We start from the raw sequence: 26,321 nt of genomic DNA, 5'->3' as shown, positions 1-26,321 counted from the left end.
TATATATATACACACACAGACACACACACACACTCACACACTCTATATATATATATACACACACAGACACACACACACACACTCACACACTCTATATATATATACACACACAGACACACACACACACTCACACACTCTATATATATATATACACACACAGACACACACACACACACTCACACACTCTATATATATATATACACACACAGACACACACACACACACTCACACACTCTATATATATATACACACACAGACACACACACACACACTCACACACTCTATATATATATATACACACACAGACACACACACACACACTCACACACTCTATATATATATACACACACAGACACACACACACACTCACACACACTATATATATATATACACACACAGACACACACACACACACTCACACACTCTATATATATATACACACACAGACACACACACACACACACACTCTATATATATATATACACACACAGACACACACACACACTCTATATATATACACACACACACACACTCACTCACACACACTCTATATATATACACACACACACACACACTCACACTCACACACACTCTATATATACACACACACACACACACACTCACACTCACACACACTCTATATATATACACACACACACACACACACTCACACTCACACACACTCTATATATATACACACACACACACACACTCACACTCACACACACTCTATATATATACACACACACACACACACTCACACTCACACACACTCTATATATATACACACACACACACACACACACTCACACACACTCTATATATATATATACACACACAGACACACACACACTCACACACACTCTATATATATACACACACACACACACACACTCACACACTCTATATATATACACACACACACACACACTCACACACACTCTATATATATACACACACACACACACACACACTCACACACACTCTATATATATACACACACAGACACACACACACTCACACACACTCTATATATATACACACACAGACACACACACACTCACACACTCTATATATATACACACACAGACACACACACACTCACACACACTCTATATACACACACAGACACACACACACTCACACACTCTATATATATACACACACAGACACACACACACTCACACACACTCTATATACACACACAGACACACACACACTCACACACTATATATATACTCACACAGACACACACACACTCACACACACACTTTATGTATAACTGTTAAAATATCTTCTCAAAGATGTTGCATGTGTCGCCCTTGACAGCTCACCAAATCTTAAGCAGCCCTCTAGTCCAAATAACTGCCCACCCTTGCCCTAGATTTTTCACCACTGCGGGGAACTGACTAATGACGACTGATCAGCTCTTCCAAACTTATGGCCTACAGTAGGTGTTGTTAGAGCACCTGGCCAGCAGGTGGCAGGGGAACTGGTTTGCACTGAGTCAAGGATTACCCTGGAATGAAACTGGGAAACAGACTTCTGACCCAGCTGTGTAAATTGCATCCGTAAATGGCAACTGATTTTGTAGTAAGTGAGGTATGTCTGCATTCTATAATGTTTTAGCCGCTCTATCAGTACACCCTCCCAAAGAGCCACCATGTAAATTCACATGTGGAGCTCTTTAGCAGGAATCAGCCAAGGATTTAAAACAATCATGCGCACTGCCATAGATGTGCATGTCAACACAAACAATTCTTTAGATTGGATGTAAACCTTTAAGTTTTAAGGCAACTAGCAACTAGGGGTGCACCAACAGAGACTTCTGGGACCCATACCGATTGCCAATATTTAAGGAGGCGTATTGGCTGATACCAATCTGATTTCTGATACAGCTGCCTCCAGCTGGTAAGTCCAGTGTGGTGGAAGGGGCACGGGAGCAGATCAAGGCTCCTCTCTCCGCCCCCCCCTCCCCTGCAGCAAGGGAGGGGACAGGGCAGGCACTGCCCAGGGGGAGGGAAAAGCTGGAGCCGTGGCTAGGGCGGGGGGGGGGGGGGGGGGGGGGGAAGGATGATGAAGATGATGACAAGGACGACAATGACTTGCAGGCATTGAGTGAGCCAGAGCTGAGTTGGGTGGCTGGCAGCAGCGAAATTTGGGGTGGATGCAGCATCCTCCCAGTGCCACCGGAGCCCACTTCAAGCCCGGCCCCCGCTGAAAAGAACCACGCACAGCCCCAGCTGCAGCCTGTCCTGTCCCACCCCACCCCATACAGATCCGGGGAGCACACCCTCCCCCCCTCCTCCCCATGCCCTCCCAGAGTGCAGGCAGCTGTGGGAGCCACCTACTCCCTCCATGAGCTGTAGTTTCAGCCCCCCTCTGCCCCGGCAGCACCTGCCCCTGCTCCCTCCCTCACCACAGGGGGTGGTGATCTGCCCCCTTCCCCCACACTGGACTTACCAACTGGAAGCAGCTCTCCACACTGCCAGCTGTGCTGCAGCTGCACACAGCATGGGCATTTATTGGCCGAATTATTGGCCGCCTCAGGCTGATATCCTATACAGCCAATTTCTTTATATCGGTACTTATCTGATATTTGATCGATGCATCTGTGCACCTCTACTAGCAATCAAGTTACAAAGAAGGTATTCCCTATTATTCCTTAAAAAATGTACTTACCCCAGTCCTACACAATTTCAAATTGAAAAGAACCTTTCTAATAATTAGGTTTTATACATGAAAAATTATAAATTTGTTCTAGAATCCAATTAGTGGAAAGTCATCTTACACTTTGCCCCGCCCTTCCCCCAAGCCTTAGCAAGCGCCTGCCCTGGGCTGCTACTCAAAAAACCTCTGGTCTTGGATTTGAGTAAACATGGCACCCATTTTGAGGTCTTCCTCCCATATTTCCACCTGGCCCCATTGTCTGATCAGACACCAGCCCAGTTAGATGCAACAGGTAACAACTCTACTGCCTGAAGAAGTGCCTCGCAACTAGCACAAACCAGAAGAGCCAAGTCTGCTCTACTTACAGGTATTGCAGCTCACAGAGACATTGGAGCCGAACGAGAGGCACTTGCATTCCTCACCCTGCAGAACACAGTTGACAACCCGCTTGTTGGTTTTACACTCGCAGCCTGAAGGACAAAAAACAAGTGCCGTCAAAAATCAAAGAAACAAAGAGACAAAGACTGCATAGGTGACTGGTACCCCCTGAGTCAGGGGGGCACTTGCCCCCACAGCAGCCAGTCAGCAACCAGGGGTGGAGGTGGTCCCCTTGTGGCAGATCACGCCAACCAGGGAAATCATCTGTGGCCGACTGCACCAACCAGGAAGTGCCAGCAGGGAGACAGCAGGGATGGCTTCTCCTGGTGCTGCCACTCCCCAGCTGGTACACTAAGGGAGAGCCACCAGCACTCCCGCCTGCCCCCTGCCTATTGCTTAAGTGGGAACGCTGGCTACCAGGGGGTGCACCAGTGCTCTCCAGGGGTGCACATGCACCCCCTACTTGTTCCCACTGACAAAGAGAGACAGAGCTAGACAAGCCCAGGTGACCCCCCCCACTCCATGCTGCTCCCCCCTCTGCAGAAGGGGAGCAGAAACACAGGCAGGACCTGCAGGCAACAAAGAAGCAGAGTCCATTATAAGTGGACTTACAATAAGCGAACTCAGGCTTGCTTTTAGTTGGTTTTTTTTTTAAGTTGCTTTAATTTTTTTTTGAGCAGGGCGGGTTGATAGGCACCGGCACTCCCCTTTCCTGGAAACGGGTTAAGCTGGTTTTGAGAGGCAGCGCCTTTTGTTTTCTCCCCAGGCTTGGCAGGGAAGAGGCAGGAAAGCCGTGGCGGGGAGGTGCCCAGCCCCGCAGGTGTGCGGGCAGCAGGAGCCCCAGCGCCCCTGGCAAAGCGCGGAGGGACCAAGGCGCCCCCCCACGCAGGGGGAGCTCCAACCCCTCGCACGTCACAAAGGCGGCGGGGACAGGCCCCACCGGCCCCTCCCCCACGCGCGCGGGAGCCCCCAGCGCCCACGGCGCCATCTTGTGCGGCGGGGCTGCAGCGGCGGGGTCCGCGGAGGGAGGGAAGGGGGGGTCCGCCTGCACTCACCGGGGCCGGTCTGCGCGTCGCACAGGAGGGCGGCCAGCAGCAGTAGTAGCGGCGCGGCAGCTCGGAGCAGCTCCATAGCGAGTGCGGGCGCGCTGTGTGTGGCTGGGAGCGGCGCCGGCTGTGTCGGGTTCCACCTGGGCCGCCCCGCCCCGCCCCGCCCCGCCCGGCAGGTGCGTGGGCCTGGCCCCGCCCCGAGAGCGAAACTGGGGGCGGGGCTGATTCACCTGCGGGGCGAGGGGCGGTGGCCGCGCGGGAAAGCCCTGAGGGGTGCGGGCAGCCGCGCTTCGCCCCGCGCTTGTTGGAGGCTGAGCGCAGGCAGACGCGGGCACGGGGAAACGCGGGGTCGTGGGACCGCGTGAGGAAGCCCGAGGTGGACAAGATTAGTTGGGAAAATCCGTGATTTTTTATTAGACCAAGTCAAAGAGTTGGACCAATTCTGCTGGCAGGTAGAAATGCCCTTGGTCGGGCTCAGGAAGCATCTGCAGTTGGTGCGTGCTCTTGCTGCAGTGCATGGGATGATTTTTTAAATTTTTTAAAATTTTCCATATTGTTAGCCAAATCAAATTCCAAATCCAGGAGTCAGTCCAGAACCATAAGTGGCCCTACCTCCGGCAGACATCCTCCACCCCCCTCTGGGGCTTCAGATGTTTCCAAGTCCTTTGACGGGCATCCTACTTGCAGGCCCAAGCCTGGAGGCTTGGGGTTCAGATGTCCCTGAGTTTTGCTTGCACTCAGCCATAAGGCCGCAGGAGCAAGCTAGGCAGGAGTCTCCCCTTTCCTTAAAATGGGCATAAAGCGGAGACCTTCCCACTCCAGCAGTTAAGTGGGAGGTTTACTATACATTACCTTGGAGAAGGTACTATCCCTGTGCCAGGAGAGCAGTCTTGTCTTCCCCAGATGCAACTAGGAAGACCGCCTCAGTAGTCATGGTGTTTCCCTTGTCAGGCAAGCATAGGACTACACTTGGTCTGAGCCCACAAGAGGCCAAGAAGCAATGGAATTTACAGTGAAAAAGCAACAAGTTGGGAACATTGTTCTTCACAAGCTTGTGGGTGTCAGGCACATGGGGAGTTGGCTGTGGTGTTAGCCTTTCTGCAGGGGTGAGCAGAAGCTCAAGGCAATATGCAAAATGCAGGTTTGTGAAAATGCAAGTGTGTGGCAAGTAAGATCAGAGGGGATAGGAATGAATGGTGGGGAGGACAAAAGAGGAGAGTGTTGATGGGTGATAAAATGTAGCTGGTAACATTGTAGAATGGTTTCCTGGGGTTACCTGGGTGCCTGCAACCGCAATCTTGCAAAGTACATTCAGCTGATCTAATAAAAGATATCACATTTACCCAAAGAACCTTGTCTGTCTGTGTCCTTACACCAAGTCGGCTACAACCAATACTCCCGAAACATGTAATGCACATAAATACATACACACACCTGGGAGAAATGCTACAATCTGTGCATTCTTCTTTGCCCAAGGAAGGGCAAATGAGCCCAAAAGTTTGCAAATTAAGACATTTTTTGCAACTATTTAGTTGGTCTAATAAAATATATCACCTCTGCCAAGAGTTACACATAAGCAAGCACACATATATACATATAAGCACACACATAGGTTTGCAGATTCAGTCACAGGGTGGTTTTTTTTCAACCTGTGTTTAAACACAGTAACTATAGACATCCTGGTCCATTCACAAGCAGCTATAACCAACAAGAAACAGCCAAATATCAGATATATGTATTTTGAGCAGTACTTGTATAGACAGCAACATAACTTGGTGTACTTCCCTTTTGAAAGAAAACTGGAGCATATCTCTTCTGATATTGGAGTATTTACACTTCCTTTCAAACTAAATTAAAAAAAAAAGGTCATAGATAGGCTAGCCCTGAAGGTAACCATGATTATAAAAACATACAAAGTGGAAGTTACTGTCAAAAGGAGTTTCAAAAGTAGCAGAAGACCTTTAATCAGAAAAATAACTTGTTTTTAAATGTTGTAGCTAAATACAAAGTCGTGTGATTGGAAATAAGGGGTTTGAGGAATACGTGTTTTAAACATTTTTCTAAGCCACTTTAATTTCTAAATAAACTGTATCCCAGAAGGAAAGTAAAATAAAAGAGGGAAAAAAAAGCCATGGCAGGCATTCTGATGGTTAGGAAATAGTCTCATGAGGTTAGATTATTAGAAAAGAGACAAAAGAGGGAAATTTAGAAATAGGGGTTCTATGCCTGACTTAGAGGACAAAAGTGTACCAGTCAGGAAGCCAGAGTCTCTAGCCAGATTCTTTAAATAATGTTCAATGTTATTTTTACATCTATAAACTATTACGTTGATAGTAGAAGTGATCATTTGTATCTAAATTTCCTTTGTAAAGACATAGTAATTTCTCCCTGTTTATCCCTCCTGTGTTGGAGTTCTATTTCTATAGTTGCCAGAATAAAAAGTTTGAAAGAAAGGAATTCAGGGCAGAATCCATCTTGGTCTGTTCTTGCCATAACAGGTAACTTTCCCCCTGTTTCCAAAGAGTCATCTGTTTTCCTCATACAACACTTTAAATTAGCTGGAAAATTAAATATGCTGCTTTTCACTGTACAATTCAGGCTTGAACCTGAGGTGCTCAGCATATTGGACCTCCATTTAAAGTTAGTGCGTGTCCAGAGAGCAAAGTGACTTCTGGATCCCTTTGTGTGTTTTGTTTCTGTATATACAAAGGATAGCATCTTTGTTTTTGTATCTAGCATGAACTCATAGAGCATTTAATGCCATCCAAGGTGACCTTCCCAAGTCACTTGAGAAACTGGATCAGCTGGATCTGAGTTGAATGTATCTGTAGCCCTCCTCCTAATCCAGGGGAGCAGGACTTTTGTACTGCTTGACATCTGAATGGTGAAAGGAATTTATTAGCGTCCTTTTGTGATTCCCTTTTCAAAGTCTGCAAACTAATATCATCAGCCCAACAACTTGAAAACTGGCAGAGGGACACACTTTACCATTTCTGCCAGTCCAGTGTCAAAATTATGACACTGCTGCTGTCAATAATACCGGTCCTGCTGAAGACTCAGAAATGCCCCAGCCTTCTTTCAGGCACATTTATTAGTTTATTCAAGAAAAAAAAACAATGTCTTGCCCCATCATCATTTATCAGATTGCTAGGCTGAACAGTATACACCTAGAAAGATAATGAAGTACACTGTTGCCTTTTGCTGTGATTTCTCTTGTAATGCCATTTTATAGAAAGCTAGCAGAACTGAATTATTCTCATTATTTTCCCAGACTCTAATCCAGCAGTTAGTTATGAATAAACCTGTGTCAACAGTAAGGGTTTATCTATATAATAGAAGGCAGTGCTGTGCAGAGTTACCTAAACTGGATTGGCATGTTCCAGAGAAGGAAGCTGTATAGCCATGTTAGTACAGCCTGGTGCATGGTCGGGTAAGCTGCATTTGCTCTTTCCAGTTCAGGAGCTTGCACGCATATAGCTAGAGAAGACTTTCTCAGGATGGTTCTGCCTTGAGTCATGGTACGCCCTAAGAATCTGAGCATTAGGTTGCAATCTTGCAAACTGATGAGTATTAGTTAGTGCTTGCTGCTGTGGGTAGTCCCAGAGACAGCAGTGTGACTTCTCCTAGTAAGAAGCAGTATGCTCTGTTGGTTGTATTTGCATAGATATTATAGTGTGCCAAATATTTTGCTCTCACTCCTTCATAAATTCTGTGTGTGTCTCGTGTCTATCCGTTGGTTTATTTACTTTCGGATGTTGTGTGGTTCATTGTGGGCAGGCACCTCACTGTCCTCCACAGTACTTTGAAAATGTACAAGTCTGAGGAAAATGGTTACCCTGTCTTGCAGAGCAATCACTTTGTACTGTAGTAGGATGACTGCATGCTTCTCAGTTGTGGGAATTCAGAGCCTAACAACTATAATTCCCAATTATTCTCTCTGTCATTCATGATCCAGTGCTATTTACTAGCTCACCACTGTGAATATGGATACAATGTGAAGGAATGCACTGCTATTCCCTGTTCTTGGGACACCATAAACTCTCCAATATAATCAAACCATACTTGTAAGGCTGCTATGCTGAGACTTGACAGAGAATGACTTAATTGTAGCAGGGGGTATGACACTCTTGGATTTCTCTAGCATATTTTAACAACCTTTGCAGCAGCAGGACACTGGCCACTGGGGTCCCACTGCTTTATTTGTGGCAGATTAGGGTATCAAGTCTTGTTGTTGTGTCAGCGTTGACTTTAATTTTGCTGATAGGTTAGACAATGCATTTGTATGGGATGGTTTGGCTAGAGATGATCCTGCCTCATTTGGGGGTTGGATTAGATGATCTTGGTTTTGGCTCAGAATCAGATGAGATTACAAAGTTTACCATCCATTTGGATTTTAGCTCCACTCCAACTAGAAACTTATTGGTGGTCAGATATAGCATTACACTCAGGAATATTGAGAAGAGTATTGGAGTAATGATGCAGCCTTGCTTAACTCCCATTCAGACCTCAAAGGGATCTGTGATAGAACCATTACTGAGGACCACTGCTTGCATGCCATCATGGAGCAGGTAAAGAACGGTGACAAATTTTGGTGGGCATCATTACTTCAGAAGGATCCTCCACAGCGCTTTTCAGTTGACAGAATCAAAGGCTTTTGTGAAGTCACAGAAGGCCATGTAAAGAGGTTTATGTTGTTCCCGACGTTTCTCGTGTAGCTGGTGCACAGTGAAGATCATGTTGGTTGTGCCTCTTGATGCCCTAAACACACACTGATTCCAGGAGAAGCAGCTCTTCAGCAAGTGGAAGGAGATGATTCAAGAAGGATTTCACAATGATCTTTCCTGTGGTGGACAGCAAGGCAATCCCTCTGTAATTTCCACAGTTCGACCTGTCTCCTTTCTTGAAGGTTCTCATGATCATGGTGTCCTTAAGGTCATCTGGGATTTCTTCATCATTCCAGATTCTTAAGATGAGGGCATGTAGCTATGAAGTGAGCTTCTCTCCCCCCTGCTGGAAGGTTTCAGCAGGGATTCCTTCAGCTCCTTGTCCTTCTTCATCTGTTTGATGGCTTTCCTCACCTTGTCAAGGGTTGGAGGGATTCCTGGATCACCTCTGAGTGTTGTATGTTGTAGAGAGCACTCTTGTCAACAAGAGTCTCAAATGAGAAGGTCTTCAAAATGCCTCACCCAGATGCCAGTCATTGAGCTCCAGTACACTGATGATGCTGTAGCATGTGCTCACTCGGAAGTGGACCTTCAGGCAATTATCAACATCTTTACCAAGGGATAAAAGAAAATGGGATTGATGCTTAACATTCAGAAGACTAATATCTTCCATCAGCAAGCTTTTAATGAGCAGTCCCTAGCTCCAGTCATTCAGATTTATGGTGAGGCTCCAGAGAGAACATTATTTCCCGTACCTCAGAAGCCATCTCTTGCAGAAGGCTGATACTGACAAAGAAATCCAACATTGCCTTAAAAGTGCAAGTGCAGCCTTTGGACACCTGAGGAAATGGGTGCTTGAAGATTGTGATATCAGATCCAAAACCAAGCTCCTAGCTTATCAAGCAGTTGTGATCCCCATGTTACTGTACAGAGCTGAGACATGGACAACATACTGGAGATACCTCAAGTTGCTGGAGAAGAAACATCAGCCCTGCCTGTGGAAGATTCTTCTAATACAGTGGGAAGGCAGACACACCAACATTATTGTCCTCTCACAAACAAACACCATGAGCTTCGAGGCCAATGTTCATCTGACATCAACTTCACTGGGCTGGCCATGTCATCTGGATGTCTGACTCCAGACTCCTGAAACAAGTTTTATTCTCCCAGCTCAGTCAAGGTGTTTGTTCAAGAGGAGGGCAGAGAAAGCACGTCAAGGACATCCTCAAGACCAGTTTGAAAAAATGTAACATCAACATTAGCTTGTGGGACCTATCATCCAGAACTGCCCCAAATGAAGTAAGAGTCTGCTGCAAGGATCTCACTACTTTGAAAACTTACAATGACAGCATGAGACGGAAAAGCAGCAGTGGCAGAAACAGAGTGTTGTGGACTGAATCAGGGGTTTGGGTTGTAGCCGTGTTGGTCTAAGGACATAGGCAGACAAGGTTCCTTGGGTGAATTTGATATCTTTTATTAGACCATTTGGATTGGTTTAATAAAAGATATCAAATTCACCCAAGGAACCTTGTCTGCCTGTGGACTGAATCAAGAATCCAGAGCTACCCTCCCCACACAGAAACATGTGCCCAAGTTGCAGCAGAGTCTGTCAAACCCAGTTTGGCCTCATCAGCGATCTTTAGACCCACAGATAAAGCAATCATGGAAGACAACCATCTGCGACTGCTAGGGACTGCCGATGATATGGGATTTGATGATCTCTGGAGGTCCCTTCCAGCCCTACATCTCTATGATCTATGAACTGTGAATGCTAAGGATGCATCATCAACAGTTTTCAAAAAAACAATTGTGCTTGGGATAGTGGTGCTTATCTATTAGTCCCAAAACATGCTGTATGGGGGGATCTGGGTCATGATGGAAACTTTTGCTGACCCCCTGGGGCTCCAGAACTTTGTATGATGAAGGGCATGTTCCAAGGGTTGTATGGCAAAGTCACATACCTGCAGTGCCGAGACCCCAGGGGTACAGCTGCCTTCACCGTGAAAAATGAGCGGCAATCACCCTTTTGAAGCTGTGACCCCAGATTATTACTACCAGTTAGTCAAAAATCAATTTTGTTTTGAGCTTTCCTTAACAATGCCTCCTCAAGGGACCCAGCACAGGTCCTCAGCATCCTACCACCCCACCCTGGGGACATTACATAAGGCAGGAATTTTCCCAAGTCCTTGGTGGGAGTGGGGAGTAAGAGAGCCAGACCACATTGCTCCCATAAACTCCCTTGGATGCAGCACGGAGTCGTTGCATCTCCATAGTCACCACATGGAGGACAAACCTCTGCCTCCCTAGATAAGAAAGAGAAAGCAAAGCCACATTCACCCAGATGGCACCATAGACCCAATATTCCCTCACTCAGAGATACTAGTTATCTTCCGCTCCTACCAAATGTACCTAGTCCTCTTCTACAACTAAGAGGAACCTATGCTGTAATGAAAGGTCTGGGTTCAAAATCGATAACAATGTGTAATGGAGAGGTAACTAGGATCATACATACTTGTTTTGTGTTTAAGGCACCGAGGAAACATCTTACCAAAACTTCTCTTAAAAATATTATTTAGGTTGCAAAGACAAGCAGCCAAGAGTTAAGAAATGTCAGGTTTATGGTTGCCTAAATACTCTAAAAAAAGGCACTTACATATATGCATTACGCACTTTAATGACATATTCATGTACTAATTTGTTACAAAGCCTCCACCTTATTCAGGGTACAGGGTGGCCACACAAGGGGACTAAATTCAGTTTGCATGGGTGGTTGTAAATCAAGCAGTCCCCATTTCTAAGTGCTATAATTTACGATATAATTAATCTTCTTTTGATTTTTTTTTTTACAGGCAGATCTCTGAACATAAGCACCCACCTGAGAGATAAAAATAGAATACTCATACATGTCAAACTGGCAAATGCTACTTCTGCTACAACAGCCAGAATCTTCTCCTCTTGGGTACTTTATAGTCTGGCAACTGACGTTACATTCATTTTTAATTTTTTTGTTCTCTGTTTAATGATGTTTCTTAATGACAAATTGCAAAAGCCATTCATTAGGGTGTGCTCCTCACTCAGTCAAATCTATATGCAATGCTGGCAGTCACTTGCACTTCTGTTGTTAGCAAAGGGAACCACGGCAGGAAAACCTGCCCTTAGGGGAGGAAAAAAAGCCAATAAGTTAACAAAAAGCTGCTATGTATGTATCCTTCAAGGAAGGGGTTAAAAGAACTAGGATTCTACCAGTCTTACTCATACTAAGGAAACTGTATTTCTGTAAATGCAGTCCAAAGTCCATCTGAACCTAGCAACCCATCGGGCTAGTGTGATCAAGGTGTGCCTGTTTCTGTAGTCAACAGGACACAAGGGAGAGATGCAGCTAACATCACATCTGACTACCTTTGACTCCACAGCCTAAATAGACAATTATGCCTTTACTTCTATATCAGCTGGTTGTAGCATCCAGCACAGAGCTCAGGCTCCTGCCTCTAGAGCAGAGGTTTTCAACTTTGTTTCTTTTGCAGACCCCTATAACATTTTGAATGGAGTGGCAGACCCTTTGGAAATTTCAAATGGAAGTGCAGACCCCTTTGAATTGTAAGTGTGGGTATTCACATACTTTTGATTAATCATAGTCATCTTTTGCAGACCCGTTAGACATAGCCTGTGGACACCCAGTGGTCCACGAACCACAGGCTGAAAACTGCTGCTCTAGAGCTGTAGCCTGATGCTACAACCATTCCATTATACACCTCAGTCAGCCTAAGAGTAGCTCCACACCACTGGAAGTGCCTGTAGCACTTGATACGCAACACAATGCTTTCAATTAGGTGAGGTACTACAAACAAAATAGCTGTGTTTATGCAATGCTGTACCTGTGCCATTTTACCCTGAGGAGAAGCAATAAAACCAGAAAAGAAACTACTATTAGTTTTCCTTTTTTTTTTAAAGCCTACAAGCATAGAAACATTTTCAGGACAGCATGAAAGGAGCTAGTACATGGGTTTAGAGATTCTGCTTCTGCATAGAACAGGACCTTCACTTTGGCTCCAAAAGTGCACTCAAGAACTATTTGATCATAAGCTAGGGATGAGCCAGAGTTGTGGCAAAGCTAGTATATCTCCAAAGGCTGATCCATTATCCATGTCCTACCTGCATGAAGTACAACATCAGCAAAGTGACATCCTGAGATTACACTTTTTGGAAAAGACTTTTTTATTTTTGTCAGTTTCCATAGATCTACCTTGTATATAACCCTGCTATACAGGCGCAACATTCTGGGAACATCTTAGTTTCAAGAAAAGAAAATGAGGTGTATTGTCACATAGCTTATGAAAGACCATCCCAAGGGATATTCCTACCAGTACCACACCTGGAGTCAGAGAGTGATTGCTCCGCTACCTGCTTTGGGGTATTTTTTTTTCCTGAGGAGCTAATGCAGATAGCTGCTTCTCAGTATGGGTTTATAATAGGTGATGGGGCTAGATACCTCCATGCCATAGCTCTGACATACAGAAGTCGTGAGGAAAATTTGTCCGTTATCATTGGCTAGGTACAGATGTTACATATTGTGTGAAGATGTTCATGGCACATAGAGCACTATAAAAATGGCATATCCTGCTCTAAATTAACCATGGATGGATGGTTAATTTTGAGCATTATAGGTTAGAGCACTTTATCGAAAATCTATACCAGATCCCCCTGAGACTATGCTAGGAAACAGGGAGTGGGGCTCCCCTCCACTTCTGGTGGAGTCCTGGATGCATGTGGCAGCAGGAAGCAGAGAAAACAGCCAACTCCATCATGTGTGGCTTCCCCACAAGTGGCCTGCAAGTGCGGGAGCTGCAGGTCCACCACAGGGAGCCCCACGTGATAGAGGTGGGCCAGCCTGGCTCTGCTCCTTGCTGCCACATGCAACTGGAACGGCTGGAGCCACGCACTGCCAGGCAGCAATGCCTGCATGGGCCACGAGCACCTTGAGGGCCCACTGCCTGCTGCTGCTGTTGCTGCCAGCAGTGGCTGTGCACATGCACCATAGGAGGGAGTGTGTGGGGGGTCTCTGTCCCCACAACCCTCCCACATACACCCCCCCCACAACATACCCTACACCCTCCCCTACCCAACCCTCTCACAAACCCTACACACACACCACTCACCACCATACACACACACCCATCCCCCAACCATGCCCCACACACTCCCCCCCACAAAATACAAAAGTAAGACTTTATTATTGAGCTATTATGCAAGCATCTCTATATAAAATACCCAAACATAAATCATGACAGCAATATTTTTGAAATAAAATGAAAATATTTTATAGTAGATATTTGACTTTTAGTATATGATTTGTTTGGTTTTTTTCCAGTTCCAAGATGCCCCCCCCCCCCCCCAAGGAGTACTTTTGGGGGCAAGGAGAAGGACTTTCAGTGGCAAAAGTCAGGAGCTAGGGGAAGGACTACCCCCGCGGCCCTTGACAGCTCACCAAAACTCATTAAACAGCCCTCCAGCTGAAATAATTGCCCACCCCCGTCTTATGATGTGTACTTTTTATTATTCCTTGGAAGGGAAGGACTTTGGGGATGGCGGAAGAGCTGAAAGCCCTGTCTCTAGGAAAGAAAACAAATGCACTGCTTGAGGAAACCAAGGCATAGTTTGGCATCCACATGGACTGAACCTTTACAAGAAATGACTATTTAAAATGCAGACTGTTTAACACTTGGAGAGTCATGGCATCACATGAGGACACACATACCTCTTGTAAGAAAGGATGATCATCCGGCACTACCCAGTCCAAATTCTGTGGAAATTCTAGTTTAAACTTTCCCCTAGCATTGTTTTTTCTCTGTTGAACAGAAGGCCTTAGGTTGGTGGTCTGCTGATTAATTTTAAAAGAATCAATGTCTAGCAACAGCAGAAGAGAGCTCTTATCAAATGGCTAAACCAGATTTAGGGTGGCATGATTTCTGACAGTTGCAGTTCAGAGAGGTAGTTAGCTATGTTAGTCTGAAGTCAGGCAGAAGGCAGAGTAGAGATGCACCTTACAGTCTAACTAAAGTTGTAGTGGTGAATTATAGTTTACCTGTACTGCAGCATAACTGCGACCCAGCAAAACTAATTCAAAGATTAGGAACTGATTTCCTATTTTTTACATAGGAAAAGCACTTGTTACATGATCAATAGATCCTGGAAACTGCAAAAGGTAGAAATCATAAGACTTGCTATTATGTCATTCTTTGTCTTCCTCAGTGCCATAGCGAAGATTAGCACAAGAGGCAAAGCCCGCATCAGCAGCCCACCCTCGCCCCAGGCACAGATCCGGGGGGCACATGCACCCCAGGCTTGTCCAGAAGCACACACAGCAGTGGAAGTTGCCCTTCCCCTGTCGCCAGCACCCCTGCAAACAAGCCGCTTGCAGCTCTGTCCCATGCCCCGCCTAAATTGGGCAGCACCTGTTGGTGCCCCTTCTCTTCGGCGCCTGGGGCAGTCACCCCACTCATCCCCCTCCTTGCTACAGCACTAGTCTTCCTGCAGTTCTGCCATGAAATTAATGTCACCCTAGAGCTGTTCTTTTGAGACCAATGTTATAGTCACGAAAAGCTTGAACCAAACCCAGTGAAACTGGTCCTACAGGGCCAATCTAACTCTAACTGAAATCAATGGAAGGACACACCTGGGATTTAGATTGGACGGTTATGAGATAATTAGCAGTATAACCCCATCCTTTTTCCCCAGCTCCTGCACCTGCCCCTGCTATTCACCTTGCCCATTATGCTTTTCCGAACCCGCTGTTAACCTCTCACTCCCATCCTCTCCCAGCTCCTGCTTTTCATTCTCAGCTCCTGGCAATATTTCTATAGGTGGCAGGAGCTGGTAATAACTTGTTTGCATGCGTGAATGGCCACTGCAGCATAGAAACCGATGTATAACACCGATACTGGTATCACTTACACTGATGTAGTTTTATGCATGTTTTTTCCCAGGATAATTCTACAGAAGAGTCTAGTAAATTTACACCACTGTAAAGACAAACTACACCAAAGTAAATTTGTCATGGGTCCAGGGCCCTAGCAAATGGTAGCTCAGAAGCAGATTCATAACCTTCTATAAATAGTGCAGATACTAGAGTGAGACAAACAGCCTGTTAGTATGAGTAAAGATTACATCATTGCCCACAGTCTGACACATTGGTTTATTCTACACTCTCACTGTGTCACCAATATTCCAGTGGGTCGGGACATTAAAAGTCACCTCTATTCCTGTGGGAATTTAGACCACATCAACATAACTCACCTACCCAGAGGTGTAACTAGCAATTTCACTGCCCTAGGAAGAAAGCAGTGGAGAGAGTGCTGAAGAGCTGGAGGCAGGGAGAATGCCAAGTGCTGGTGCTACTGCCCACGTCTAAATTGGCATTTAGAGTTGGCATCCTGCCCACTCTGCCCTAGCTATCCCACCACACATACCTGGAACATGGATAATGCATTTATTGTCAGCATTCAAACCACTACCTGTTTAAATGTTAAGAAATCATTCAAATCATTGTCAAGACCGGTCCAAAATACTCACAGCAAAGATGCAAATATTTTAATTCCATCCCTCAGGTTGCTTCAACATATTTTGTAGAGGGATCAGAAAAAAAATATGAGATCTCATGTGATAACAAGGCTTTATCTGCATTACAATGGTCCTTTTCCTTGACAATTATTAAAAAAAAAAGTTTTTTCCTTTGAGCTATTTCCTCTAACAAGTTGTGACAGCAAGTAAAGATAGGGCTAATTATGTAAAACCATTCATTAACACTACATTCTTAGGAGTCTCAAATATCTTCAGAGAATTTTTGCAACATCATTGTGCTTCTATAGGGTGGACAAGACAAAACAAAATGACAGGCACGGTACGTTTCCAGCTGGCTTTCCTTTCTGTGTGGAAGTTGTTATCAAAGGGCATATTCAGCATTTTGTTTACTTCTGGGTGACTGCCACAGGAGCTCTTCATTAAGGACAGAACAATAAATATAGGAAGAATTCCAAAAGATGAGGTATAATCTAATTTTGCAAGCACAATCTGGCATAAGAACAATACATTATAGGAGAGGATATTGTTTTGAAGAGCTAGATGCAAGAATTTTTTTAGCAAAACCTCTCTCATTAAATTGCTTTTGTGTTGTAAGCACTTTCCTTATTCATACTCTTTCCTTTGCAGCTGCTAAATAGACTTTGTTAAAAGCCATTGCTACTCCCCTTTGCACTTTACTTTACACTCCTTATACTACTCATTTTATTGCTTCAACGCCCAAGAGATGTGTGTTGTTTAGCTTGTATACACAGAAAACAAAAAACTTTTGAACTACCACAGAACAATTAGAGTCCAACCTTTGCTTCTTGGAAAGGGAGTGTCATTTAATGTTTAAGAAATTACAGCAGACTTAATATACCTGTGCAGTGCTTAATGGGCATTGTAGAAACTCCTGAGAGAGCCAGACTACTGCCTGCTTGAATTTTAAATTAGCTCTTTCTAACTTACATCCCGGACTGTATTTAAAGACACACTTCCCCTCACAGGGCTGAGCTGCAGGTTTCTTAGTTGAAGTGGAAGTTTCATAGAATCATAGAGTCGAAGGAATGGACAGACAGGACCTTTAAGATCATCAAGTTTGGCCCCCTGCCGTGGGCAGGAGGTTATTGAGCTCAAACGAGCTCAACGAGGTGCTTGTCCAGCCTCCTCTTGAACACCTCCAAGGATGGGAACTGCACCACCTCTCCTGGGAGCGTGTTCCAGATTCTACATACCCTTACAGAAAATAAGTTTTTTCTTATGTTCAGCCTAAATTTTTCTTCAATTAGCTTCTGCCCATTGGTCCTTGTCCTCCCAAGAGATGCCTTTCTAAAGAGTTGCTCCCCTAGTTCTTGGTCTTCACCCTTGACATACTTGTAGGCAGCTATTAGGTCACTTCTCGGTCCTCTTGCTCAGACTGAACAAACCCAGTTCCCAGAGTCTCTCCTCATAGGGCCTATCCTCCAGGGGCCTAATCATACAGGGGGCCCTTTTCTGTACCCTTTGAGCTTATCCACATCCTTCCTGAAGTGCAGTGCCCAGAAGTGGACACAGTATTCCAGCTGTGGCCTCACCAGTGCTGAATAGAGGGGGAGGAGCACCACTCTGGATCTGTTCGCAACACATCTGCTGATGCACACCAGAGTTCTATTTGTCCTGCTGGCGACTTCATTGCACTGTTGGCTCACATTCATCTTCTGGTCAATTGTCACCCTCAGGTCCCTTTCAGATGCTGCGCCAGCCAGTGGACCACCACCCATCATATAGTTGTGGTGAAGGTGCTTCATACCCAGATGAAGGATGCAGCACGTGTCCCTGTTGAACCTCATCTGATTGCATTCAGTCCATAGGACCAGTCTGTCAAGGTCATTCTGGATCCTTACTCTATTCTCAGATGTGCTCGCATTTCCCCACAGCTTGGTGTCATCCGCAAACTTAATCATTGCACTTTCCACCCCCTCATCCAAATCACTGATGAAGATATTAAAGAGCACGGGCCCAAGCTCTGATCCCCGGGGGACACTGCTGGAGACAACCCTCCAGAACAAGGCCATCCCATTGATTACAACCCTCTGGGATCAGCCTCTGAGCCCGTTGACAACCCACCTCACTGTAGACTGGTCTAGGCCAGTACCCTCCAGCTTAATTGAAAGAATCTCATGGGAAATAGTATCAAAGGCCTTGCTGAAGTCTAGGTAAATGATATCAACCTCACGTCCTTTGTCCAGCTGGTTGGTTATCTGGTCACAAAAGGGCACCAGGTTTGTTAGGCATGACTTACCCTCAACAAAGCTGTACTGATTGCTTCTTAATACCCCACCAGTTGTAAGCTTGTGGTTGGTGGCCTCCTTGACAATTTTTTCAAAGATTTTTCCCAGGACTGAGGTCAGACTGACCAGTCTGTAGTTTGCAGGGTCATCCCACTTCCCTTTCTTAAAGATGGGTACCACGTTAGCCCTCTTCCAGTCGTTCCCAACCACTCCCGAGTTCCACAACTCTTTATACAGCTTTGCCAGGGGCCTGCTATGAGCTCAGCCAGTTTTTTCAGGACTCTCGGCTGCAGGTCATCTGGCCCAGCAGACTTGAACACACCCAAATACTCTAAGAGTACCCTCACTTGTTCAGGACTGATTTCATGTGCACTGTTGTCTTCCCCATCTTCCCTGGGCCTCTGGACAAGTGAACAGCTCCCGTCTGATTTCAGGAATACCGATGTGAAGTAAGTATTTAGGTGCTCTGCCTTTTCACGGGGATCAACTGTGGGCTCCCCCCCAGTATGCAGTAAGGGTCCCACAGTGGAGCTTGATTTTTTTTTGCTCCCTATGTACCTATAGAAGGACTTTTTGTTGTCCTTTATTTTGGTTGCCAGCTTGATCTCCGTGCCTGTCTCAGCTTTCTGTGTCTCATACCTGCAGACCCTGGCCATATGTTTGAGGTCAAGGTATTTGGCCTATGGAAAAAAGAGTGTTTCCCGATTCCAGAAATTACAGCTACTTTATCAATAATTAATTCAATTAAGGGATAAGTCTCATAAAAAGGATGCCTGCATATTAAGGCTTTTGACCTCAGTAATCTTAAACAAGCATTCTGGTCTCCAAACTCTGTTGTTACTACTACTGTTATTATTATTGTAGTGCCTAGGAGCCCTAGTCATGGACCAGGATCCTGTTGTGCTAGGCACTGTACGAAGAACAAAGTGATTGATTTCAGCCCAAAGACCTTACCATTGAACCTTTACAATGGATAAGAAGAATGGCCAAGGCAGCTATCCAGATGTCAGCGTTTGGAAGACGAGATCATAAAGGTTTGATATGCCTTGTATATTCTGGCTGGCTCTACCCCTACCCCCAAGGCTTTTTCTGTCCCTTGCCTTTAATATTAATTCGATAAACTGTAGTAAATGAGTTCCTGCTGCCTCAGAAGCAGAAGCAAGGATCAGGAGCCCCTCTCCTCCAGGGTAGTGTCCCTCTTACCGACCCACAATCCTCCCGGTATGTTCTCCCTCAGGAGTTAGAGCAGTTTGTTGGGATGATACACATTCAAGCTCCTTCAGGGTGTTGAGAAACTAGAAGTCTCCCACTCCCATGGCAATTTCAGGGAAGCTACTTAAACTCTTTGCCTTTGTTAAATGTCCTGACATCTGGCTTGAAATCAGATACCAGGTTTAGCAGAGCAGTGTTACAATCATTATTGAGGCAGAAGGCAGGGCAGAGCCATACTTTATAGACTAATTCAGAGAGGCATGAACATTCATAAGCAACTGCTTACTTTGTCAGATGCTGTGAATGGGCATGAATGGGCACTGTCAAAGCAAGCAATGGTTTACAAAAGCTTATTTATTTCTCTGAATTAATCTATGAGCTGCCATCCTTCCCTGCCTTCTGCCTGACTTCAGACCATGTCTAACTACCTCTCTCTGATCAATATTTAGGCAGAGGGGATCCGACTTTTATTAAACGTAACCTAGAGAGAGATTCATATAGGCCCTTCTTCTTCTTCTTTTGCATGGCATCATATATCAACTTCCAAAACTATGAGCCCCTATCTGGTATTATTGCTTAATGTGCAGAGTCCATCTACCCTGTCTGGGCATTTGTAAAGATAGCAGCTTTCGATTAAGTGGTTTGTTGTTTGTTGGACACTGCATTCACATGGGTCTGTCCAAGATGTTCATCTTGTGAAATGTTGTTTTGAAGCATCCCTATCCAGATCTTAGTCTATTCAGATTGACCCATGCTTCTCTGTCAAGGTTGTATCCTGTGGGAGACTTGTTTGTTGTTGGTATAAAATGCTGTAGGAATAGGTCTGACCTTTCCCAGCAGTCCTCCCACTCTGTTGCTGCCCATAGGTTTGGTTCAGCATCCCCAGTCTCTTTTAGGAGCTTGTGGGCTTCATGTACAGTTTACAACTTTTAAGCCTCCTAAGCTTTCTTCTGTTCAGGCCTTCAGTTAACAGCTAATAGAGTGGTGATTTTCATCATCTCATACCTCTATTGCCAGTAATGATATTAGGGTCTGTCCTTCTATCTCACTTGGTCTAATGCCCAAGAGTACAGGGAGTACATCTGTGTGTAAATTGTGCAGCCTGTTATAAGTCTCAGTGAACTGTTAAGTACAGTGTCAAGATTTTTAGTGTGAGAACTTTTGACCATACAGGAGCACAATATTCTGCTGGGGCATATAGCATTGCAAGTGTGGTGGTTCTGAGCACTTTGAAGTTGGCACCCCATATTGTGCTGGCTAAATATCTTAAGGCAGACATCCATGCAGGGTGTTTATTGCTGACCTTCTGAATGTGATGTTTATAGCTGAGGGAACAGTCTAATGCCACTCCTAGGTTAGTTGGGATATGCTCATGAGGAAGGGTGTGGTTGACTACTCTGATATTCAGCATGTTCTTGGCCTGATGATTGCCTATGTGGAAGGCTGAAGATATTGATTTACTGATGTTCAACTCTAAGCACCACTTGTGGAGATAGTCAGCAATGAGTTCCATGTCAGTACTCGGTATCTTTTCCAGTTCTGTCATGTCTATTCCTTGGGCTGCTAAGGCAGCATTGTTGGCATACATGTATCACTCAGATACTATATGCGGGAAGTCTCACACTGAAAAGTACTAGTGCTAGCACTGACCTTTGGGAGACTCCATTCTCCATATAGGTGATACCCTGTCAGGGACAAGGGCAGAAGGCTAGCCCAATTTGCATCAGTTGTCCCTAGTTACCTTAGTTGGCCTGGTTGCGAGTGGCTTAACTACCTCAACCTGGCCCCAGTTGCCTGTTGGGTGTAGCTGCCTGCTTTTAAGCAGCAGCCCTTTTGGGGCACAGCAGGTTATTCAGTAAAGCAGGGATTTCCCTGGGTTATCAGCTCCCCACTTCTGAGAATTATTATTTTTTGTCCTGCCTGTCTGTTCCTAGTTTTCTATGCACTGTGTCCTGCCTGTCTGTTCCTGATTCCAAATTCCAGCCTGGATCCTTGTGCTTCTGGACTGCCTGGCTGGCTCCCTGACCCCTTGTGCGCCAGACCCCTGTCACCTAGCTAAGCTACAGCTCCTGGTTTGTAGCTTAGCTAGGTGGTTGCCCATGTCCTGGTCCCTATAGTGACTATTCCAGACCCCTTGGCTAGTAATATTGGTCTGGATCTCTTCCCCTTGGGCCCTGGTTTCACCCAAGGTGACTGCCTGCTCCTGATCCCCTACTCTGGACCCTTGCTTCCCTGGCTTGCCTATTCCTGATTCCCCAGGGCTGTGACCCTCCAGGCTAAGTACAGACAGTCAAAAAGTCTGAGGCTGAATCGATTCAATCTTTACAGGTTAGTCTAAGCTGCGTAAATTGAACCGATAAGCAAGTGAACACAAGTTCACTTTTGATTCTGGAAATGCAGCCACATGCCTGCACTGGCCCAAGCCAGAAGTCAAGGGAGTACTAGAGCACACCTCCCTGCTGGGCTGGAGTAGACAGCTGGGCCAAGGCTAGCCCACCCACCCTGTGAGGGGCGCGGGATTTGCAGGGGACGTGCAAAGTATCCTGGATTGCTGGGGGATCTGCACAGGATCTGGGACAGAAGTTCAATAAACCGTTTGAACTTAAATCAGCTAAGTTTGATACTACTTCCATCCAGGTTTATCTTAAACCGGTTTTGTCTATTTTGAAAGTGGTTGATGCATGCTGAACTTCTGTTGTGTTACAGATTTGAACCAGCCTCTGATTATTTATACTGGTTTATGTGTAATTTCTGTCCCCAGCCCCTAGGGTCACGCCTCAACCACTTACATCCTGGATGTTCACCTGACATAATAAAAGGATAGGTATTATCTTGTGGTGGAATGATAGTAAAATAGGGCTAGAAGAGACCTCAGGATGTCATCTAATGTAATCCCCTGCTCCAGGCATGATCACCCCCATCTACATGAACAAACCATCTGAGAAAAATGTTTGAAACTTCCAGTAACAGCGATTCCAAAACTTACCTAGGTAATCTGTTCCAGTACTATAACAGAGCAATTCCAGTAACTCTGGTTTTTTGAGATTTTTTTTTCTGTGTGAAGATCCCATGACTCAGCTTCCATCCTTGTTTTTTTCTAAATTGCCATTGCTGAGATTATGAACTAGTGAGATGATATATATGGGTAACTGTTGCATGGCTAAACACATACAGCTATCCAAAGATTCTGCTCTCACAGGCATGAGGGTCAGCATTTTGAACAAGATCCTCATGGACAAAGTATTCTGAAAAACCAGTTACTTACTATAAGACAAATAATCTCTTTCCTGACCATGGCACCAGATACCATATGAAGTAAGATCTGATGGGATATCTCAGTGTGGTGCAAATTAATGCTAAGGTTTAAGCTATAGGCATTTAAAACTGTTATAAAAGCAAGAAAACAAATTTGGACAGGTCTTTCTTCAGGTTGCTGTATCTGTGACTGAATTGTTCTACATTTATATTATTAATTCTGTGTTGGGCCCAATAAGGCATAGCTATTTTTTTAAACAGCCTTAGTATGCTTACAAGTTTTAGCAGACTTTGAAAAACAGATTGGTTCTTCAACCAAACGTTTTGCTCAGTTATGCACTGAGATGCAAAGACAAGTTGCTAATGCATGAGAGAAAGCTAATACTAGGTGTCATATGTGAACTGGCATCAGTCCCTAACTTTATCATCTGGAGAGGCTAAACCCAAATAACTGCTAATGGAATTGATAAGAAATACAAATAAACTATAGGAAATTATTCTTAGAATACACATTTACATTGTGCCTTTAAACTTAGAGCTGAAGTCAAATTAAATTGAGTTCTTGTCAATTTTATGATGAACTTATGCCCAGCTTGGGCTATATTTTGGATAGGCTGGTATTTTCTGTTCAGTCTTAAAAAACGAATTATGTTGTCAAGCTATGATGAATTTTCAGAAGTTGTAAGTTGCACTGCCACATGGAGTGGTCATTGGTTCAATAAGTTTTCCAGGAAGAAGCAAAAGGAAAGATCTATTTCTCAATCAGAAACAAGACAAATATTTAACAAAGTTCTGAAAATATCCACAAGAAGATCGTCATGTTGTGACTGGTATATGGCATCAGTCACAAAAATAGTATTAATACTCTATATTGTGGAACTAGTTTTGGATATTACCTTTGGTATCACTATCGCATTTTGTCGGATTTTTTTATATGATACTGCCTTGCAGTTTAGTTTATCATATGATTACAATGATTTCTTTAGGCAAGGGCTGTCAGACTCAAAATGAGCTGGCAGGCTGTATTCCCTGCCAACTACCTAGGGAAGGGCTATAGCCAGGGGATTACTTAACCAGCCCCTAGGGTTTCTTGTCCCCACAGCTGGAGCTGGTATCTGGCACAGCTAGCACCCAAGAGGGTTAATTCCCCTCCCCCCACCACACACCTTTCCTGTTGTTGATTGCTGCCAACTTCATTCACCAGTAGCAACCAAAAAACCCCCAAAAAACCAGAAATGCAGGGGAAGGCAAGCAGTGGCAGTGTTAACCCTCTGTGAGCTGGCCCAGGCCAACATAGGGGCTTCTGCAAGCACAGCGATAAATGTCATGGGTCACATCCAGAGATAGGTGATCCAGACCGCAAAAAAGCCCTATGGGTTGGAAGACCCATGTACATAGGCTATATGGCTGTCACTACATATTGCTCTGTCTAGGCCATCTTTATTAATCTTTCCTGCCTGGTTTTTGCATCTGTGCCTTTAAATTATTTTTCCTCTTACAAATAATGGGACTCAATGATCCACAAGGTCTCTTCCAATCCTATATAACTAAAATCTATTAAAATACATGGGTAGCAGCACAACTAGCTCTTCCAGTACCCCTGTGAAATCTGAATCAGCCTAGTGAAAAGCACAGATGTGTGTATTCTGGAACAAACATATGGGGAACTTCCAACTAGTTAATACTAGATAAAAAGTCTTAGTCTAACATAGATATATCTGGTGGGCTTACCTTCCCAGGAGAAGAGACACATTTTTATATTTCTTCATAATCTAAATTTATTATAAACTGATAATAGATTTATTTCCTGAATAAGCTATACAGAGAAGTAGCTTTACACTGGTACAGCTGCTACTGCACAAAGAAACTGACTTCTACTAGCTAGATCTGTTTTTAATAGGTAGTCCGTACAGAAACTGTTTGTGCTGACAAGCCTTTTCCTTATCATTACTTTCTGCCTTAGCTTTTAGTTTTCTCTTCTCAGATTGGTTTCTTTATCCCTGCGATTCACATGCTGTCTTCTGTTTCCTTCCCCATATTTCATAGAGTATTGCTCTCCCAATATCCCTTCTATGTTCTGCAGTTGTCAGTCTTTCACCACTTTGAGGGATTTTTATTCTTTGCTTGCAGACACATTACCCGCAGGTAAATGAAATCATTTAAAGTTTCTCTGTCTAACTTCCTTGTTCCATTGAGCTAAATTCTCAGGATTTGTCTTCAGAGCTGTCTAACCTTGGGTTGGGCAATCATGAATTAGTCATCCAAGGGCAGGTACAAATCAAACATTTAAACCATGTAAAGTGGCTTAGCTCTGGACAGATGATACACATCCTGAAACTGTTGTGGCTCTACCCAATCAGTGGTAAGTTTACCCCGGAGGAATCCGGGCTAAATCTATGACAGTAACCAATCTATATATTGGTATTGGTTGCTTTTATCCACTAACTTTTTGTTCAGTATGATCAGCCACAAACAACCTGCAGGGAATAAGTTCCATATATCTGCTGTCATGGTCCTTGTCTCTACTGGTGCCACATCCAGTTATAAGATAAAGATCCATGGGTGCCTGCCCCATGGTTCGTACTGTCAAAAGTCATGGCAACACTTATGCTTGCTTCTATAGGGTTGTGTGGGGCAGCTTGTTTATCCCCTCTGGGAGTTGTGAGTGAGAATGCTCCAGACCTGGAAATTCATTTTCTTGCTAGATGCAAGTTGGTCCATTGTATTGCTTTCTAAAGGGAAGCCTGGATCCCACACTTCCCAATAATCGACACCGTTTGCTGAAGCAGTTCCAGATTTGGAATCATTTGCCTTGGCCGAAGAGTTCTTTTACCTTGAATTGCTAATGACAGAACTGCAGTTTCTAAGGTAAATTTACTGGTTGGTATTCCCCTTCTGGATCTCAAAGTGGTAAATTTTCCTCATTTTGAGGTAGGCTTTGACATCAGTATCTGGCCAGTATCTACACACAGTATGTTGGTTAAGTACCGGGCATTCTTCTTATTGCTGTATCACGGACCATAGATGACTGAAACTAAAAGGAACAGTGAACAGCATGGAAGCAAAGGCACACTGCAGAACTATATGAAGGTACGTCACGGTAAGGGACAAAGTGTAAGTAGATGCCAGGATAGGATCCTGAACTGGGTAGCCTGGAGGTCTGCCACTCCCTGCTAACATATATAGATTATTGTAATTAGTTGTAGCTATGTATTTTAACTGCTGACACCTCCAGTAACCTGTGATCTACTGCATACTTCACAGTA

At 44.7% G+C, this 26,321-nt stretch overlaps 1 protein-coding gene across 1 annotated transcript in view; it reads right to left on the bottom strand.

The window, feature by feature from the left end:
• EPCAM (epithelial cell adhesion molecule) overlaps window positions 1-4,260 on the bottom strand; it is a 48,417-nt gene extending 44,157 nt beyond the window's left edge. Inside the window, exons 1-2 of the mRNA XM_006273921.4 lie at window positions 4,104-4,260; window positions 3,036-3,140 (exon numbers count right to left, since the gene is read on the bottom strand). Coding sequence (XP_006273983.1) covers window positions 3,036-3,140; window positions 4,104-4,179 — 181 coding nt within the window. The 5' untranslated portion in view covers window positions 4,180-4,260. The remainder of the gene's footprint in view (window positions 1-3,035; window positions 3,141-4,103) is intronic.
• Window positions 4,261-26,321: the final 22,061 nt, after the last annotated feature.

This window comes from Alligator mississippiensis, chromosome 1, assembly GCF_030867095.1.
Source record: "Alligator mississippiensis isolate rAllMis1 chromosome 1, rAllMis1, whole genome shotgun sequence".
Lineage (NCBI taxonomy): Eukaryota > Metazoa > Chordata > Crocodylia > Alligatoridae > Alligator > Alligator mississippiensis.
This window is presented reverse-complemented; position numbering and strand designations above follow the sequence as displayed.